This window comes from Ceratotherium simum, chromosome 27 (genome assembly GCF_057802395.1).
Source record: "Ceratotherium simum simum isolate JZ-2026a chromosome 27, ASM5780239v1, whole genome shotgun sequence".
NCBI classification, from domain to species: domain Eukaryota; kingdom Metazoa; phylum Chordata; class Mammalia; order Perissodactyla; family Rhinocerotidae; genus Ceratotherium; species Ceratotherium simum.
Window position 1 is genome coordinate 2,175,414 of NC_141926.1, and position 18,974 is coordinate 2,194,387.

An 18,974-nucleotide genomic window follows, 5' to 3' on the forward strand; every position below is an offset into this window, starting at 1 on the left:
TCCAGCTCTCGGAGCACAGGGAAGGCTGAGAAGGTCCCTACTGGGGCCCTAACTCCCTGTTGCCTTCAGTTTCTTTGTGTTTTCCTGGAGGCCCCCTGGGAGGAGGGGCCGAGGCCCCAAGAGAGCCAGGGCGCAGGGGACTCCTGGGTCCCTGAGTCACAGCCCTGTCCCAGGACACCCTCCTCCTGGGGAAGGCCCAATCCCCTGGGGCCTCAGATCCCGACCAAGCTCCCCTGTCCTGGAGACCCCAGATCCCGACCACGACCTCCTCCCCTGGGTGACCCCAGATCCTGAGCATGCCCTCCTCCCCTGGGGGATCCCCAGGTCCTGACAACAGCCCCTTACCCGGGGACCACAGAACCTGACCACACACCCCCCCCCCCCGAGGGCTCCTCAGGTTCTACCCTGCAAGTCTTCTTGGAAACACACCCACACACATCATTATTTTTTCTCATTCATTTTTCTCAGCCCTTCCCTTCCTGAGCTCATCACACTCACCTGAAATACCAGGGCTTGTTGGTTTCTCTGTGGATTACAGTATACGGGTTGTCCCTTCTCCATTCTGTTGATTTAATTTTGTCTCTCGAGGACTTACAGCATTCATCGTTCCAAAAGCAAACACAATGCAGAAGCAGCTCAGGAAGTGCGCCCCCTCCCCGGCCCCTCGCGGGCCCCGTGGCCCCTGCACCTAGCCAGCCTCCTGCGTGTCTGGGTTACTCTTCCCTAGTCTCCTTCTGTGAAAGGAAGCAGAGACGTGTAGCTGTGCTTTTCAGCCACCCGTATTCTCAGCACGCCCTCCCTGGGACGCAGCAGGCTCTGGCCCAGGGTCAGGACCATGGAATGTGGCCCTTTCTCTCCCTGTCGCATCAGAATCCAGGGGTCTTCATGGGGGACAAAGTGGTCACGAGGACAGCATCCTGGACCAGGACCCCAACACTCCTCTCTGGCTGGTTCCCTCTGAACTGCTAGGGGCTTGGCCCAGAGCCCCCCCCCTCTGTGTTCCAGGATTCCTGGGGGGCCCCAGGGTGCCTTGGGGCTGCCATGCAGGCTGAGAGGGGACACACATGTTCCCTTGGGGGAGAGAGCTGCTCCCTCTGACAAAGGTTCTGCTGATGAAGGACTTGAAAATCCAGGACCAGATGCCAGGTGATGCCAAGGCTGGTCCTGGCTCTGGGGCCATCTGAGGGTTCTGTTCCCCTCTGTGGGTCAGCCTGGGGCTGGAGACAGTGGTTCTCGAGATATTTCTGCTGCTGGAGGCCATAAGGAGGAAGCTGCCTGCTCCCCGGGCTCTGCTGTGATCTGGGAGCCTCGTGGGGAGGCCGTCCCACCTGGAGGCAGGTGTCTTCCTGGCTGGCTGTCTAGATCCCTGGCCCAACCCCCACAGAGACTTGTTCTTGAATCCTGGGTGCAAATAAGGAAGGTCAGCCTTGCGCAGCACCCACAGTGTCGGCCCCCCCATTTTCTCTGTGTTCCTCCTGATCCAACTCCCCCCAGAACTTCACTGGGCGAGGGGAGCCTGAGTCCCACCGATGTGACACACGGGAGCAACTGCTAATGAAAGGCTGTGCCCCTGATGACATCATGGACCCCAGGAGTCTCGCCGATACCCAGGATGACCTAGTGGGGGGCCAGAAGCAGCTGTCCCCACAGAAAGTGACACTCTACCTGAGACCAGGTAGGCTTGGCCTCCACTGGGGGTGAGTGGCCCCTGCATGTCTGTTGTTGTGGGCGGGGCTCTGGGCAGGAGCACAGCCGTGCTCTGGGGTGCCAGGGCTGCCCGATGGGCATGTGTCCATGTGTCCAGGTCAGACAGCAAGGTAGGCCAGGGGAGGCCCAGGACTGCTGGGAACCTCGAGACCAAAGTCTGAGCTCCCCCACAGCCCCCTCCTCTCTGCCCTAGGAGGATGCCCCCGGCTCCTGCTGTCCTGCCTGTGTGTCCAGTGTCTCTTTTTCCCTGTGTTCTCTGTGTCCTTCAAAAGGGAGAACAAACCATCTGGAAAACACTATTCTACCCCATCTCAGAAGGCCAGGTGCTCTTGGCAGAGTAAAGGCTCTGAGAAGTCGTGCAGCCAAGAAACCTGAGTAACCATTTAAATCAGCGTTGCCCAAACTGACTTGATCCCTCACTCTCTGCCGTCTTTGCCGGCAGGTCAGGCAGCTGCATTCAATGTGACTTTCCGGCGGGTTGAGGGCCACCCCATCGACCTGTACTACCTCATGGACCTGTCCTACTCCATGCTCGACGACCTCATCAACGTGAAGAAGCTGGGAGGTGACCTGCTCCAGGCCCTCAATGAAATCACCAAGTCTGGCCGCATCGGTGAGGCTGACCTGCTCAGTCCTACCCTGAATCCTGGCCGGCCCTGCTGCCCACACACCTCTACCCACCCAGTCCCGAGGGGCAGGGCACTGCTGGCTCTAGACACAGTGTCCCCGGGGGCATCCTCGCCAGGGCCAGCACTGGCCACTGGCTCCCCTGACACTGTGGACACCATCCGGCCCCTCCACTTCCTCTCCTTTCCTTTCGTCTCCTTTTGTTTGTTCTTTGATATGTTTAAAAGACAATAACTCCACATATCAAAAAATTAAAGACCACAAAACTATACAGACTACGCAGTGAGGATACTATCAAAGCAATAATCGCAGCAAACCCACACTGCCCCTTCTGCCGGGTTGAGGGGGTCAGCACTTGACAAGCAGACTCATTCACAAACTGCAAGTTGGACACATGAGTGTGTAAGGGACACACACATGTCTCACTCCCACCTCTGCCTCCTTCTGAGCTGTTGTCTCTATGTGCAGGGACACACGCACACACACGGAGACCCCTGAACTCATGCTCACACACCGTATGCACACATTCACATACATACTTGATCACACGTGTGCACACACGTGGATGCACATGCGGGTCATCTGGCTTTCTCCCCTGCCCTGGTATGGGGGAAGGAAACCGAGGTCTCTCCCTCTCATCCCCCCAACCCTCAGGCTTCGGGTCCTTTGTGGACAAGACGGTGCTCCCCTTCGTCAACACGCACCCCGAGAAGCTGAGGAACCCGTGCCCCAACAAGGAGAAGGAGTGCCAGCCCCCGTTTGCCTTCAGGCACGTGCTGAAGCTCACCGACAACTCCAAACAGTTCCAGACAGAGGTCGGGAAGCAGCTGATCTCTGGAAACCTGGACGCCCCCGAGGGTGGGCTGGATGCCATGATGCAAGTGGCCGCGTGCCCGGTAAGGCCCCCGTCCTGGCTCCTGTCCCTGGGTTTCCCCAAACCTGGGGACCTCCATCCTGCAGCTGCGGGGCCACATTCACCGGCTGCAAGATCCCCTTCGGGATTTGAGCCGGACCCCCCCTGGGAGCCTGGGCCTGGGTGAGCAGCCCCCCATTCCCAGCCCCGCCAATCACACATAGATTTCACTATTAGCTGTCACCCTGGGCAGATCTTTTCAAGCCTAAATATAAGCAAGTGATCTTGTAAAGCAAGACCACTGAGCAGCCGGAGCCTGGGGGTTCCTGGAGCAGAAGCACCCTCTACGCCCGGCGCCCCTCAGGGAAGAGGGGGCGTCCTCACCTGTCTCCCACACGTTGTGTGATTAAGTGATGGCGTCTGGCCTGCCCCTCGCCCCAGTGGCCATCCCCCGGCCCCCGTGCTGACCCCTCGCCTGCGTAGTCCAGCTGGGACCTGCCCCACCCTCTGCATTGTGATGGGAAGGTGACAGTACCATCTACCCCGCTTTTGAAACCATGCAGTGCTGCCACCTTCACAAAGCAGACTCCAACCTGCCAGCTTCTCCGCGGGGCCCGGGCAGCTTGTCCTTGTATCACAGACACACACTCATTCTCGTGTGACATCACGGTGTGTGACATGGGTGTTGCTAACGTGTCCTGGTGGGCTCCTCTCCCCAGTGCCAGTGTCCCTTAGGCTCTGTCCTCTTCTGTGTTGGTGGTGTTTTTACGTTGTCATAAGCATGTCTGTGAGCGCGTCCTTTCCTCCTGTGGGCATGTGTCCTTAGGCTTTACTCCCAGGTCTGAACTGATCGGGCCACAGAGGATGTATGTTTAAACTGAAATGTGCATTTCCACTCCCCTCAGCGCCCCAACATTCACTGGGGTGTTGGGAAGCTGTCCTACAGACATTACTCGAGAACCCCCAGGGCGCTGGAATCCAGACTGGACACGGGGACCCCGAGTCCAGAAGCTGGTCCCGGCTTGGGTCCTGCTCCCAGAAAACCCATGATGGGGCGGGCACAGCGCCACCTCAAGGCCATCGCGCAGAGCTCCACCTCCTTTCCTCTCTGCAAGGGCCCCACAGGGGAAACCAAGGCAGGATCCCTCCTTCTTCTTCTCAGGAGGAAATTGGCTGGCGCAATGTCACACGGCTGCTGGTGTTCGCCACAGACGACGGCTTCCACTTTGCAGGCGACGGGAAGCTGGGCGCCATCCTGACCCCCAACGACGGCCGCTGCCACTTGGAGGACAACATGTACAAACGCAGCAACGAATTCGTGAGTGCCCCATCCGTGGTATCCTGGGAAGGAGTGGGGACAGCACAAGGGACTCAGGAGGGAACACCTGGGATGGGGGGGCCCCCTGGCGCTGTCTGTGGCTCTGTCTCAGGGATTCTGGGAGGCCAGGTTGCGTCCCAGTGCAGCAGAGAGAGCACAGGTAGGAGTCCAGGGGTGCGAGGAGGGGCCCCAGACTTGGGGCGAGGACAGGCTTGTTGTGTGAGGGCTCTCCTGGTGGAGGTGCAGTATTAAGGGCACGGGGAGCTCAGACACCACCTCTCCCAGGAGTTTGCCCTCCCCTGCGGGGAAATGATGCTCTGCACCCTGGAATCACAAACTCCGGGTGCCGCACAGGACTTGAGAGGTGGTACCACCCGGGGTTCTCACCCGGGGCGCACAGACTCTGGGGTGTGGGTGGATAATGTGGGATCCACGACCTGGACAGGAAAATGTGGTACTGGAGGTTCTATGAACCTCTGCCTGCAGCTGAGCATGTCCTTCAAATATGAAAACGGTGCCACCTGTTGTGGTACTGGGCTGGTGTCTGAGATCTGCCCCCAGTAGGAGAGAGGGATCTGCCCAGCGCCCCACAGGTGGGGACACCTCAGAATACTGTTGACTCTCATGTCCATCTGAACGTCTGGGAGGGGTCACTCGCCACTAGATTTCCTTTTCAGGGCACCGATCAAGAGACAATCACTCCCTCTGATACTTTCTCAACATTGTTTAGTATCACCAGGTTTCCCTCGTAATCCTATTCTTTTATGCATTTGTAAACATCACTCAAAGGGTCCCATGGGTGGCACTGAGCCCTGGGCTTTCACTTCTGTCGGGCAGGAGCAGACGGGCAGCCTGGACGGCTCGTCCCTGGCCTCCGGGGCTGTCTGACCAGGTGTCTCCTCTCCAGGACTACCCGTCGGTGGGCCAGCTGGCCCACAAACTGGCTGAAAGCAACATCCAGCCCATCTTCGCTGTGACAAGTAGAATGGTGGCAACCTACAAGGTAAATGGAGTCGGGATCTTAAGCAACATGGGGGACGGGGGCATTTCAGCTGAAACATGACAAAATCCAGCATTGCCACAGGCTGAGTTCTGCTTCCGCAGCCTGGGCGTGTGGACAAGCGGCCTGGTGGGAGCCACCTGGTCCGCCACGGGTTTCGGGCGTGAACACTGCAGGTGAGAAGCCCGAGGCCTCTTTGGGCCACAGGACATTTATGTGGATGAAAGAAGGAGTGTTTGTCCGTGACACTCAGTCACATTAACAGCGTGTGCCGTCTTAGCTGTGACGTTTCCGTTTTTGCCACAACACAGCACGTCTTTGGGTCGGCAGATCCCGCGCTTCACTTTAGGGAAACTTTCTTCTTTACGGCCACGTACGTGTGAATGTGAGCACTCTTCACGCACTATGAGAATACACAGGAGGCTTCACCAGCCTCGAGCGACACTCTGGGCATTTCTCGAGGCGGCACACCCGCGTAACCAGGAGCCCAGGCTCCGCAGCGGCTGTCTCCGCACGGAAACCAATGCTTTACCACTGACAGCACTTCCTCCTTCTCTGCCTCAGCAGCCCCGGCTCTGTCCTGACGTTACTGGCTTACTGTTCTTATTAAATTCTTCCAGAGCGTGACACTCTGGAGGGAGCTTGCTTCTGTCCCCACAGCAGTTTCTCTTCCATTCTTCTTCGCTCTTTTCGGTCTCGGTTGTTTGTGTCTTACGTGCTGTGTTTGTGTGTCCTCATGGGCTGCACTTTAGCTGGGCGGCCTCCTCCTTGCTCTGTGGCTGTGGGAGCCTCCTGGCCCCTCACGGCCCCACGTCCCGTCCACCTCTCTGCTGCGGGCTGGGGACCTGCTGCTGCCTCTGCCTGTGGGGCGCCTGCTGGGGGCCACCGGTGAGACCAGCAGTTCCTGCCGTGGTGTTCCGGGACCCCAGAGTGGGGACAGGACCCTGCGGGGGACACAGAGGAGGGGGAGGGGGCAGTGTTCAGGAGACCCGCCGGGGCGGGCGCTGGCAGCTTGCCCAGCCACAGTGACAGTGGCTCCACTCAGCAGGGGCCAGGTGCAGCAGGGCCACGGACCACCAGCCCGCATTAGCTTCGTGAGCACTATCAGGTCAGGACCTCACAGCTACCGTGTCCTTGGCTGCATTATGGGGACATGATGGTGCCCTCCTCATGGGGTCGTAGCAGGTCCCAGTAAGTTGCTATTAGCAGCAGGAGTTGTGTTCCAGAAGACAGCTTGGTAATGGGGGAGAAGCTGGACAGTAGACTTGAACCCCAAACCCTGTCCCCGCTAGCATGGACAATGCCCTGGGCAGGTCGCAGGCCTTTCTGAGCCTTAGTTCCCTGACTCCCTGTCACAGGGCTCCTGGGGGAGGGGTGTCAAGGAGACCCATAGCCTGTAGGGACAGCAGACGCTGGACCCGCCTCGGTGCGTGTTTCTGCACCGAGTGGAGAGCAGGTGGCCAGGACAGGCCGTGGAAGACCCCAGCCTCCCCCAGCACGGGGCCTGTCCCGAGGCTGGGACCTAGGGAAGTGGGCAGTGGAGGCTGCAGGGGGCTGGTGGCCAGGCTGTGATGGTCCCTCTGAGCCCTGTGGAGGTGACTGGACTCCACTCTGGGGAGTCACGGAAGGGCTCTGGGGCAGGGAAGCGACCCGATCATCAGTTCTGTAAGACAAAGTGATGGCGCGATCTTCCGTGAAAGACGACGTGACCCTTGAACTCAGCTAAGGCTTGTGTGAGGGGACGGAGGACACAAAGGTTCCTGGAGGCTGCCCCAGGCCTGTCTGCATTACGGTCGCCCGGGCCTGCCCACCCCGGGGCATCAGTGGACCGCTGGCCCAGCCTGCCAGAGCCGACTGTCACATTGCTGCTTAGCACAGTCATTATTAAAATTCAATTATATCAACTCCTTAAAGTGCTCAGAGCTCATCCCTTCCTGAGGGTTCTGGCACATTTTTCAGTTACCTATGCCCCACGCTGGTTTGTGCCTGTCACATCTGCATGGTGGGGACAGTATCGAATGGTGGCAAGGCACTTCTTCCCAGCTCTGCCTTCAGTGACGTCACTGCTGGAAATCCACCAAGGTGGAGTATTTACACCAAAGAAATGGGCAAACCCTACAACACAGGGCTTTTTTCTTCCCGAGAGCCGGTTGTTAACCATTACCAGCACACAGCTGACCTTGTGCTGACTTAACTAAACACAGTCAGAAATGGCGTGGGGGATTGTGTGACCCATTGTGCAAGGGAGAGGGAAACCCCCTGGGGTGTTACAAATCTGAGGGCACACTGATGTTTCTGTGGTCCCAGGTCTAGTGGTGACCACCTGGTCTTGCCCAACAGAAGCTCACCGAGATCATTCCCAAGTCGGCGGTCGGGGAGCTGTCAGAGGATTCCAGCAACGTGGTCCAGCTCATTAAGAAGGCCTACAATGTGAGTCCCCCAGGGGGCTTGGCTGAGGGCCCTGGGGGGTCAGCAAAGACACCCTCCCCGCTGCAGGTCAACAGAAGTGTGGTCTGGAGAACAGAGCCCCCTGCCTGTTATGCCACCCTCAGGCCTTCTGGACATACTGACCCTGCACTTCCCACAGGGCAGCTGCGTCCTCTCTGGTTGATGGCATGGTATGTGTCACCCCAGACCCTCACCAGTGCCTTCCCGGAACCACCAGTGCCAGGCCCCCTTCCAGGCCCAAGGTCCTAGTGGCTTCACCAGGCACAGCCCAGGGCACTGGATAAACGCTGATGGCACTGATTAAGTTAGAGCCCATTGAGGGGCTCCCTTTCCTTCTGCACCCACTTAGAGCCCTCGGTGCCCAAGCAGGCCCTCCTGATCTCCAGCCGCTGCCTGTGGGGTTTCTGCCTCTGCACCGATGGTGCCGCCATCATTGGCTCGTTTACCTCTCTGTCTCTCTCTCTGTCTCTGTGTTTGTTCATCTCTCTCTGTCTCTCCCACTCTGTGTCTCTACATCTGTCTGTCTCTCTCTTTGTCTGTCTGTATCTCTCACTCTCATTCACTCACACAGTTCCTCCAGCTCCTACCCTGTGCCAGGCACTGGGGAGTCAGTGGTGAGAGGGAGTGTCAAGCCCCCATTCTCATGGGGCTGTGATCTGTCTCCATGTCAGTCTCCTCACTAGTCTGTATTGCGGGGGGGATCATGCTGTTGGTAACCCCACCACCACCGCTTGCACAGAGCACAGGACCTGGGCCCTACCCAGCTCTCAGTGGGCCTGTGGGTGGAGGGAGGGAGATGACAGAGAGGTGTGCAAGCCATCAGCCAGGAAGAGCCAGAGAACAGTGGGAGGGTCCTCCCTAATCGGTGGTGGCTGCTCTTTGCCTACAGGAACTCTCCTCCAGGGTCTTTCTGGATCATAGCACCCTCCCTGACACCCTGACAGTCACCTACGACTCCTTCTGCAGTAACGGGGTATCGAATGTGAACCAGCCCAGAGGGGATTGCAACGGCGTCCAGATCAACGTCCCAGTAAGGTTCCATCCTGACCTTCTGGAAAGTTCTGTCCCCGTGACAGCCAGAAGGAAGTGCAGGCAGACCGGCTTACACGGGGACAAGTGAGGGGCAGGAGCAAATGTCCACAGCCGGCTCCGTTCCCTTCCTTTCAAATCCTCTGGGAGGCGGCCAAGGTTCCCTGGGTGAGCTGTTGTCTTACTGCTGAGGACAGGAGCAGGCAGCCGGCGCGCCTTGGCATAGGGCGTCCTAGTTATCAACACAAGACTCCTTGGGGTACACAGACTCATGACCATGGCAGCGCCCCCTGGCGGCAGACGCTGGACACAGCGCGTCCCTGCAAAGAAGGGCATTTCTTCTGCACACTACACATCTAGTTTGGGTTATTTTCCTTGACTTTTGTGTTTTCTTATGTTTTTTGACAAAGACATCAAAGCATGGGTGCCAAAAGGTGATTAGAAATAGGCACTGAGTTATTTCCCTAATAGTTTAAATTTATTATGACCACAACAATTAAAGTTTTCCTTTCGCTGGCTGTGACCTAATATTCAGCAAAATATGTGCTTTTATCCATTTTTAAATACGACACTGGAATTCCCTCAAATACGTTACTTACTAAATGTCGCCTGTGAATTTGTAGCAGACTGTCTCCCCCTCACACCGGGTGATCCACATGGGACTCCATTCCACCTTATGTGGCTGGTTGCTTCTTACACACTTTCCTGATATCTCTGCTCTATCCTAATGCACCTGTGCAGATTCACTTACACTGACACGGGGTGTGGTTTGCTCTTGAGACCAGCGCTCCCCGGAGCTCAGAGCTGGCGGCTGCTTCAGGTGTGCAGTATGGGGAGCGGGGACCCTGCTCTGTCCCACTTGATTCCTCCTGGGCAGGATCTTGATCCTTGATTCAGGGTCAGAACACAACTCCATATCCAGATCCTAGGACTTCCCGTGGGATTCTGGTACCTTGACATGCTGGTTAAGGACGAAGTACATGTCCTTCACAAAGTCACTTTCAAATCCCTTTCAACGCACGTATGACAAAAAGTACTGTAAAGACCCCAGCCTGAGTCCACGCCCAAAGATGGTGGTGCGGGGAGCACCGTAGGCTCTGCAGAGCTCTGTAGGGCCTGCTGCTGCCATGTTCCTGCATCGCAGCCTCTGAGTTTCCACCTCTCCCTCATTCTCTCTTCTCTCACCTTAAACCCCAAGTCCTGGAGAAACCTGGAATCTTCCGTGTTCTCCCCCTTACCCCACCTCAATCTGCTCCCACCCAGGTCACCTGCAGAGGCTGGTGTCCCCCCAACCCGGGAGCCGAGGAGGCACACTCTCACCCCGCTAGCCCCGGGGCATCTGTGTCCAGGCTGCTGGGCAAGGAGATGGGAGGAGGGTCGTGACCCTGGTGTCCCGGCCTCACCTGAGCCCTGCCCTTCCCCGCCACAGATCACCTTCCAGGTGAAGGTCACGGCCGCCGAGTGCGTCCAGGAGCAGTCGTTTGTCATCCGGGCGCTGGGCTTCTCAGACACAGTGACCGTGAAGGTCCTACCCCAGTGCGAGTGTCAATGCCGGGGCGCGAGCCGGGACCGCAGCCTGTGCCGGGGCCAGGGCTCCATGGAGTGTGGCATCTGCAGGTGAGATGGGCACGGGGCCGCACTCACCCCACCCCACGGGGCAGCGAGACTGCAGGAGCGGTGTTTTCAGCAGAGGGCCTGTGGTCCTGGAGGAAGGGGCGGCTCGCCTGCATCATCCTCGGGAGGGGCCCTGACCTTGCACCCTCCTGCCCCAGGTGCGATGCCGGCTACATTGGGAAGAACTGTGAGTGCCAGACGCAGGGCCGGAGCAGCCAGGAGCTGGAAGGAAGCTGCCGGAAGGACAACAACTCCCTCGTCTGCTCAGGGCTGGGGGACTGCGTGTGCGGGCAGTGCATTTGCCACAAGAGCGACGTGCCCAACAAGGAGATCTTCGGGCAGTTCTGCGAGTGCGACAATGTCAACTGTGAGCGCTTCGACGGCCAAGTCTGCGGGGGCGAGAGTGAGTGTGCGGGGACAGATGGGATGTTGGGGACAGACAGGCAGGCACACAGACTGTGAGGGCCTCGCTCAGCTCCAGAGGGCAGCAGAAGTAGATCCTGGCTGCAGTCCTGGTGGGCACAGGGCCAGGTCGGTGGTCTGGAGGGACAAGGGTGAGTCTGTGGTGGCCCCACTGTCTTCCAGGGCGGGGAAGCTGCAAATGTGGCCAGTGCCAGTGCCGGGAGGGCTTTGAGGGCTCGGCATGCCAGTGCCCAAAGTCCACTGAAGGCTGCCTGAACCGGCGGGGGGTCGAGTGCAGCGGCCGTGGCCGGTGCCGCTGCAACGTGTGCGAGTGCGACGCCAACTACCAGCCGCCCCTGTGCGAGGAGTGCCTGGGCTGCCCGTCACCCTGCGGCGGCTATGCGTGAGTGCTCAGCTCGGTACAGCGTGGCTGTCACCCCAGGAATGCTTCGGCCTGGACAGGCGGACCTCCTCCCTTTGCACCCCTGTGGCCTCCTTCAGGGCCAGGTGTCCTGGGCCAGCCTGGGGCCCCACCCATCGGGCTTCCAGGTCCCAGTGAATCCACCCTTCCTCACTCCCCCAGGCACCTCTGCCCCGTCCCCACAGCCCCGCCCCGACCACTCCTGTCCCGACCAGGGGAGCCCCACACGGTGCCCAGATCTGGGCCCTGCCACCCCTTCTCACTCCCGCCACCCTTCTCACACCCCCACACCCTCTCATATATCCTCGGATACACTCTCACACCCCTCACACACACCTTCTCACCCCGTCACATGCTCACACCATCACACCCCCTCTCATACTCTGTCACATCCTCTCACATCCCCTCACACAGCCTCACATCCTCACAATCTCTCACACCCCCTGACACAATCTTAAATCCTCAGACACCTTCACCCCCGCACACCCCCTCACTTCCTCTCACACACACCTTTTCACCCCTCACATACCTCTCACAGCCATGTCCCCCCCGCACCTGTGTGCACACCCTCTTGCACACACACTCATGCAGTGCCTCAACCACAGCTCCTGTGCTGAGTGCCTGAAATTCGACAAGGGCCCCTGGGAGAAGAACTGCAGTTTGGAGTGTAAGAACCTGAGGCTACTGGACAAACCCCCTGGGTCGGGTAAGACATGCAAGGAGCAGGACTCGGAGGGCTGCTGGATGACCTACACACTGCTGCAGCAGGACGGGAGGGACAGCTACAGCATCCACGTGGACGAGAGGCGAGGTGAGGCCCTGCTGGGCAGGACATGGAGGCCAGAGTTCCAGTCATGGGGCCTCTGGAGACGAAGGTCTCTCTCCATGCGGGAAGATGGGTCTGGCAGCGTCAGGAGAGTGTCCAGGACCATGGCCCTCTGCCCCGGCCCTCTCCCTCACATCTCTGACCTTACCTCGATGTGCTGAGGTGCAGCGATGGCTTGTCCCCTAGCAGCAGCGCTGCTCCAAACAGAGGACGGGACCCCACTGAGCACCACACGGCCCAGGCTGGTCATTTCCCACTGATGGTTGACCAAGGCTTGAAGCCTGTCAACTTAAAAAGCAAATCCACCTGATATTTTACCAACAAAATGAGTTCATTCAGGAATAGCCCAGAGAATTGCAATTCGGGATGTGCGTGCTGTGGTGAACCACAGGCAAATGCGGAGAACAGAGGAGAGGAGCTGCTTTTATAGAGAAAAAGGAGAGAGGGGTGCTGTTCTAAAGGCAAGTCCATGGGGGAAAGTTACAGTTCAGGGCTACAAAGGCTTCTCATTGGCTGAGCTGTGACGTTTTCTGATTGGCTGAGCTGTTGCTGGGTGGGGAGAAGTCTTCCTTCAGTAGTAAAGTCGTTTCATTTCCTGTGGGACATGCAAGGGTCTGTCTCTTCCTGTTGGGTGTAATTGACGATATATGATATGGGGTGAGAGCTCCCTCTGCAGGCCTCCATGACTCCAACTCAGTTGAGGCTGCTCCTATTGATTTCATAAGCGGCAGGTCCAGAAGCTGGTCCAGGGATGGCTGCATCAGGATCACCCACGGGCTTTTGAAAATCCTTGTGCTCACAACTCAGCCCTGGAGAGGGGATCCAAGGGCCCTGGGAGCCCAGGCACTGGGGTTTCCCAAATGCTGTTCACCTGTCTGTCCCCTGGGTTCCAGATCCATATGGGGCACAGTTGGTCAAGGACGCGAAGATGCCAACCCTGTCTTCACGGGATCACGTTCCAAGGGGTGGGGGGACACGCTTCCCTAACAAGTCAGAACACTGGTGCCCAAGATAGCAGGAGGTTGTGGCTGGGGTCACAAGATGCAAAGATGACTGCAGGTGGGGGTGATCCCTGAGGTCAGAGGTCAGAAGGCCTCTTGGAGGAGGACACGTTGCCGTTGAAACCAGAGCATAAGAGTGTCCAGACAGAGGGGATAGAGGATGTGCAGTCAGGGGCACCCAGTGCTTGTCATTATAGAGTCCAGTGAGTCCTGTGGGCATTCAGGTCTGTTTCTAAACATACCAGGAACTGTTAGCAGGTTTTCAGAAGAGCAAGCCACACGTCTGAACTGTTTTCAAAAGCCAGATGCAGAGCCGAGAGGGATCAGGTGGATGTAGACCTGTAAGGGGCTGCTTCGAGATCCAGGCACTTAAGAGTGGAGATGGATGGACGCGGGCTGGGTTGGGGTCACAGGGGTGGTGTGGACAGAGCCTGCCCTAGGATGGAACACAGGGAGGGGATCAGGAAGACCGGGGACAGCTGGAGGATCCACAGGCCCCCAACAGCTGGGAAGGGGCTGGGACAGTTTTGAGGAGCTTCACTGGGTGACAGTGACAAAGCATGTGTCGCTGGCAGGGACTTAGGGTAAACAGACCCACGATGAGAGGGGAGTAAGGGCTTTACACGGGCAGTGCCTGGGAGCGTGTGGAGCGCACGAACTCTCTACACAGCCACCCTTTCCCACTCAGAGAGGCTGAGGGGTCAGGAGCACAGGGCTGGCGGGCCCAGCCACTGGAGTGACCACACCAGGCATGAGCCAGCAGTCCACTGGGGCCCTTGCAGGACTGAGACCTGCTCCCAGCTCCCCTTCCCAGTGATGGGAACCCCAGGAGGGCAGGTGGGGCCCAGGCCCTCCATGTGGCCTGGAGCTCACAGCCTGTTCGCAGCCCATGTCTCATCCAGGCTCTGCCCTGGTTACCTGACAGCCTGGGCCCCACATTCTCTATAAACAAGGGGCCTTTACATTTCACTTGGAACCATGAGGCCTGGCCGAGTCCCCAGCTCTGCCCCCACTCTGGCCAGTTCACTCTCCTACTGTCACCGTGAGTCCAGCAGTGGGACCCTAAGCACTGGGCGGTAACCTGGGACGGGGCACACATGGGGCTGAGTGAGCTGGGGAGGGCCTGACGCTTGGTGTGCGTGTGCTTCCTCTTTACCTTAGAGTGTGTGGAGGGCCCCAACATCGCTGCCATCGTCGGGGGCACTGTGGCAGGAGTCGTGCTCATTGGTGTCCTCCTGCTGGTCATCTGGAAAGCCCTGACCCATCTGAGCGACCTCAGGGAATACAAGCGCTTTGAGAAGGAGAAGCTCAAGTCCCAGTGGAACAACGTGAGTGGCCTTTCCTGGGGGTGGGGCAGCTGGTCCCTGTGGAGGGGCGCACCCTCCCCGCCCTGGGTGACCTCTCGCCCAAGAGACCGTGGACATCCACCTGAGGCTGCATACCTGCCCACCCCCACTCCCCTGGAGCTCATCCTCAGGGTGTCCACCGCTGTGGGCTAGCTCTGCCAGCAGGGCCAGAAGCCGAGGGAAGGTCACCCCTCTCCCAGCTCTCCTCCCCTGCACTGATGGTCCTGTTTGCTTTTCTCACCAGGATAACCCCCTTTTCAAGAGCGCCACCACGACGGTCATGAACCCTAAGTTTGCTGAGACTTAGGGACGCTTGGTGAAGACAAGGCCATCTGAACAGCCCAGATGGGACTACCCCAAACCATGTCCCCTCCATCAGGCTGAATGTGACCTACACTGTCACATGGCTCATGATGCTTGACAATTTCATCTATTAACCAAAAATCCACTATGTTTTTCTCCGCCCTCAAAATGACAGATATGGCCAGGTGACTAAATGGACTCATCAGAAGGGACAGCCTCTCCTTTCTGATATGTACAACTTTTCATAGAGACTTGAAAAAGGAATTGCTTGAGTCTTGTAAGGTCAGATACGTATTTTCCTGTGTAAAAATTAGGATGGTGTCTGATTAAAGGTGATGCAATTTTATTTCTATTTGAACTTAGGGTATAAAATTACATTACATTGTTTATACTGTTCCCCAATCAAGTGTATGGAAATAAATTAATGAAACTTCTGCACACGCTATCCATGGAAGCTGGGCTCTGCCTACCTCCTTGCTCTCTACACGCTTGGAGGGTCCACATCGACTCGAATGGTGGTGCGGGGCTCTCTCTTCTCCTTCCTCACCTGTTGGCTGTGCACACATAGCCCTCTCCAGCCCAGTCCCTGCCCCCCACCAGGCAGCTTTCAGAGGACGTGGGGCAGCCCTGTGAAGGGGAGCCTGCTGCAGAGGCAAGCTGGGAAATGGGCATCTCTCACCTCCTCTCCAGCTGTCTACACAGCTCTTGGGGGAATGGGATGGTGAACCCAAGCCAAGAAGAGAGTTTTAAATTAAGTGCACTCTTCAGGGGCTGTCTCATGGGATGACCAGGAAGTCACGGCTGATCCAGGGCCACACGGCTGAGGGAACCAGCCCGGGTCTCATGTAATGACAGTTTGTGGTGGTATCCAAGCACGATAACCGAGACGTGCGAGTGCTCGCCCATGGGCACTGTCGCAGCAGACATGGTGTGGGCCAGGGTCTTCGGGTGGCTGGTGAGAGCCCCACAGAGCAGGGAGGTTCTGGGGTCCCCAGGGAAAGGGCTGGATTCTAATACTTTAACATCCTCCACACCGACACCCGTGCTTGCTCTTTCCCTCGTCTCCATATCACACAGACTGAGACAGGAGGGCAGATGTGGATGTAGGGTGCCTGTTTGTGAGTCTATGTTCACATACAGAAACACTTCCAGATGATGTTTGCCCTTATTTTTTTTCCTAAATCTACATAATTCCTTATTAAAATCCAAGCATAACTCTGGATTAGAAAGCATCCATCATTCAGAGAGCACTCACGGAGTGCAGTACTGCTCCGTGCCATTCACTGCGAAGCAAACCTCGACAGAAACAGACCCACCCCTGCCCTCCTGGAGGCACACAGAGTAACCACACAGCCAGTATAAAATCGTAACCGACACGTGCTGGGACGGAAAAGCACATGGCACAGAACTTAGAGCAAGATTTAAAGGAATAAAACCGAGTACCTCACCCAGGAATCTTCCAATGCTCATATTTCTCATGCTGGATGATCCTTCTGCCTTCCTCTTTCCGTAGAGAGGAAGCTTTCTTTCCCACTCAGGGCCAACCTCAGTGTGTTGGTCTGCTGCCTGGCCCAGCTCGGAGCTGCTCTGACATCATCACCCTTTCCTGCTTCGCTATGTATCTTGGGGGCCCCAGTGCATTTCCTCATCCCACCTAAGGCCATGAGTCGTCCTCCTCCCAGGCCTCATGCCTGCCCCTCGCCAAGCCGGGAGTGTGGAAAAGGCCCACGTGCACGTCCCACCAGGTCCCATCACTCTACAATCTCCTAGCATCACTCATTCCTCACTCCTGGGACTCTCCCTATCCATAAAGAAGCGAATTTGACACAGAATAGCCAAAGGTGAACTTTTTACCCTATTAATGTGCCACAGCCTTCCACACCTAGGAAAAGAGTCAGGCTTTATTTTATCTATCCACAGTGTGGTTACACAAATGAACAATATGGAACCACTTGCAGACAACGTTGGGCCACAGGCCATCCTAGTCTCCCACCCCGTAAATGGTGGTGACTCTTCATATTCATGGTCTCGACCCTTCCCTTGATAACCCCCTTGCAGGTGAGCCCATCCTCACATGGTCTGCCCACTGAAGGTCCCCACTCTCCACTCCAGTCCCAAACCTTGTAGACCCCTCCATGCAGTGTCACACGGGCACTTCGGAGGGAAGTCCAGCACCTTTCCCCTGAACTGCTCTCCTTCCTCTGGGTCCCATTGGTGGGCATCCACCGCCAGTTCCTTTCCTATGCATCCATGTCTACACAATCAGTGGTAATCATAGTTCCTTTTCCACAACCGTGGGTGGAATTCTCTCATGACGCCCTGCACCCCCTCCGTCCTCAAACCTCTAACTCGGGTGCCTCCCTCGCTCTGGTTGACCACGCAGGCCTGTCGACCAAAAATCCACCCTCCAGCTCTGGTAGTGTCTCCTTCATTGTCCTGATCTAAAGACAGGTTTGGAGACTCAATTAGGGTCAAAATCTTACGTCATTTATCTAAGCAACCCAACGTTTGTTTCTGGAATATTTCAGTGAATTATCATTTAGTGAGTTTTGTTTTATCCCTTTTTAATGAAACCTCCATCGTGCACCATCCGTGTGTTTCAGCAGTTTCTCCTCGCTGGGCAGTCACAGTGTCCACATGACCTGTCTGGGAACAGGGACGCAGCTAACCCCACGGGTCAGGTGGGCCCTAACCCTGCCTCTGCCTCTCGCTGGGGGTGGCTAGGTCAGGGAGCAAGTGCTGCTCTCAGAGGTTTGGGTGGTAAACGATACTGAGCTGGGCCACAGCCAGCACACAACCCCAGATCCAGAACTCAGCGCTGAGGTCCCAACACAAGCAGGTTGCTGACCAGGGCAGCAGGTGGCAACCATGGCGTGGGGAGAGACGGGAGGGCGTCAGAATGACCTGGGAGCACAGTCTACAGCCAGGCTCCAGAGACCAACTATCCTGGTTTGTCTGGGATGTCCTGGTGTTAACACTGAAAGCCCCTTATCCCAGGAAACCATGCAATCTGGGCAAATCCAGATGGCTGGCCACTCCGACGTGTGTGTTTTCCCCACACCACCAAGCAGGTAACTTGATTCTCTAAGGACACTGACCAGTGGTCCCACAAATTTAACTCAGTTCTGAGACTGTCTACCTAGAGATGGCATCAGATCCCACAGGTTGAGGGCTCAGTCCTGCAAGACTGCCCCCATCCCCTTCAGATGCCAGTCACAAGTCCAGGTTGTCACCTGTGTTTCTGAGGATTGGCTATAGATCAGAGATTGGATTAATTTGCTAGAGTGGCTCACAGAACTCAGAAAACCCATTTATTCATTAGATTTCCAGTTTATTACAAAGGATGTGAATGAGCAGCCAGATGAAGAGACGCACAGGGCAAGGTGTAGGAAGGGGCTCGGAGCTTCCATGCTCTCTGAGCACACCACCCTCCCAGCACCTCCACGTGTTCACCAACCCGGAAGCTGAGTCCCATCCTTCTGGGTTTTCATGGAGGTTCCATGATGTAGGCATGACTGATTGAATCATTTACCACTGGTGACTGATTCAAACTTCAGTTGCTCTCCTCTCCTGGAGGTCCGGGGGTGGGACTGAAAGTGCCAACCCTCCAATCACATGGTTGGTTTCCTTGGCAACCAGCCCCCAGCCTTCCATGTTTTCCCAGAGTCTTCTCATTCACATAAACTCAGACGTGATTGAAAGGGGTTGTTATGAATAAGAAGACACCTTTAACACTCTTACTACTCAGGAAATGCCAAGGGTTTTCTGTGCCAGAAATGGATGAAGACAAAGTATATCTTCTTCTTATATCACAGTATCACCCACACCCCTATCGACCCCCTACCCACCCACAGAACTGTGAAGGGGGCACACGGGAGGACATCTGGCTTTGGGTCTCCTTTTATTTCAAATTCTAACTGCGTCAGGGCCTGTTACTGGGTGTCACCTGGGACCCTTTACCTGAGCAGGTGAGGGAAGCAGAATGGCCTGATGCCCCACTGCTGCCCACGCAGCAGCACTTCCCAGCTCAGGGAACTCAGCCCAGCCTGTCCCTGGGCAGCTTTAAACAGCATGGCACC

At 56.9% G+C, this 18,974-nt stretch overlaps 1 protein-coding gene across 3 annotated transcripts in view; it reads left to right on the forward strand.

Moving 5' to 3' along the window:
- Positions 1-15,329, forward strand: part of LOC101407692 (integrin beta-2) — a 43,018-nt gene extending 27,689 nt beyond the window's left edge. For all 3 annotated transcript variants that reach the window (XM_087417933.1, XM_004429666.3, XM_087417934.1), the window contains exons 4-16: positions 1,495-1,675; positions 2,150-2,320; positions 2,989-3,230; positions 4,350-4,505; positions 5,413-5,508; positions 7,846-7,935; positions 8,843-8,983; positions 10,412-10,599; positions 10,755-10,999; positions 11,182-11,401; positions 12,025-12,230; positions 14,408-14,574; positions 14,837-15,329. In XM_087417933.1, the coding sequence (XP_087274059.1) occupies positions 1,495-1,675; positions 2,150-2,320; positions 2,989-3,230; positions 4,350-4,505; positions 5,413-5,508; positions 7,846-7,935; positions 8,843-8,983; positions 10,412-10,599; positions 10,755-10,999; positions 11,182-11,401; positions 12,025-12,230; positions 14,408-14,574; positions 14,837-14,899 (2,166 nt within the window). In that variant the 3' untranslated portion in view covers positions 14,900-15,329. The remainder of the gene's footprint in view (positions 1-1,494; positions 1,676-2,149; positions 2,321-2,988; positions 3,231-4,349; positions 4,506-5,412; positions 5,509-7,845; positions 7,936-8,842; positions 8,984-10,411; positions 10,600-10,754; positions 11,000-11,181; positions 11,402-12,024; positions 12,231-14,407; positions 14,575-14,836) is intronic.
- The last annotated feature ends 3,645 nt before the right edge of the window (positions 15,330-18,974 follow it).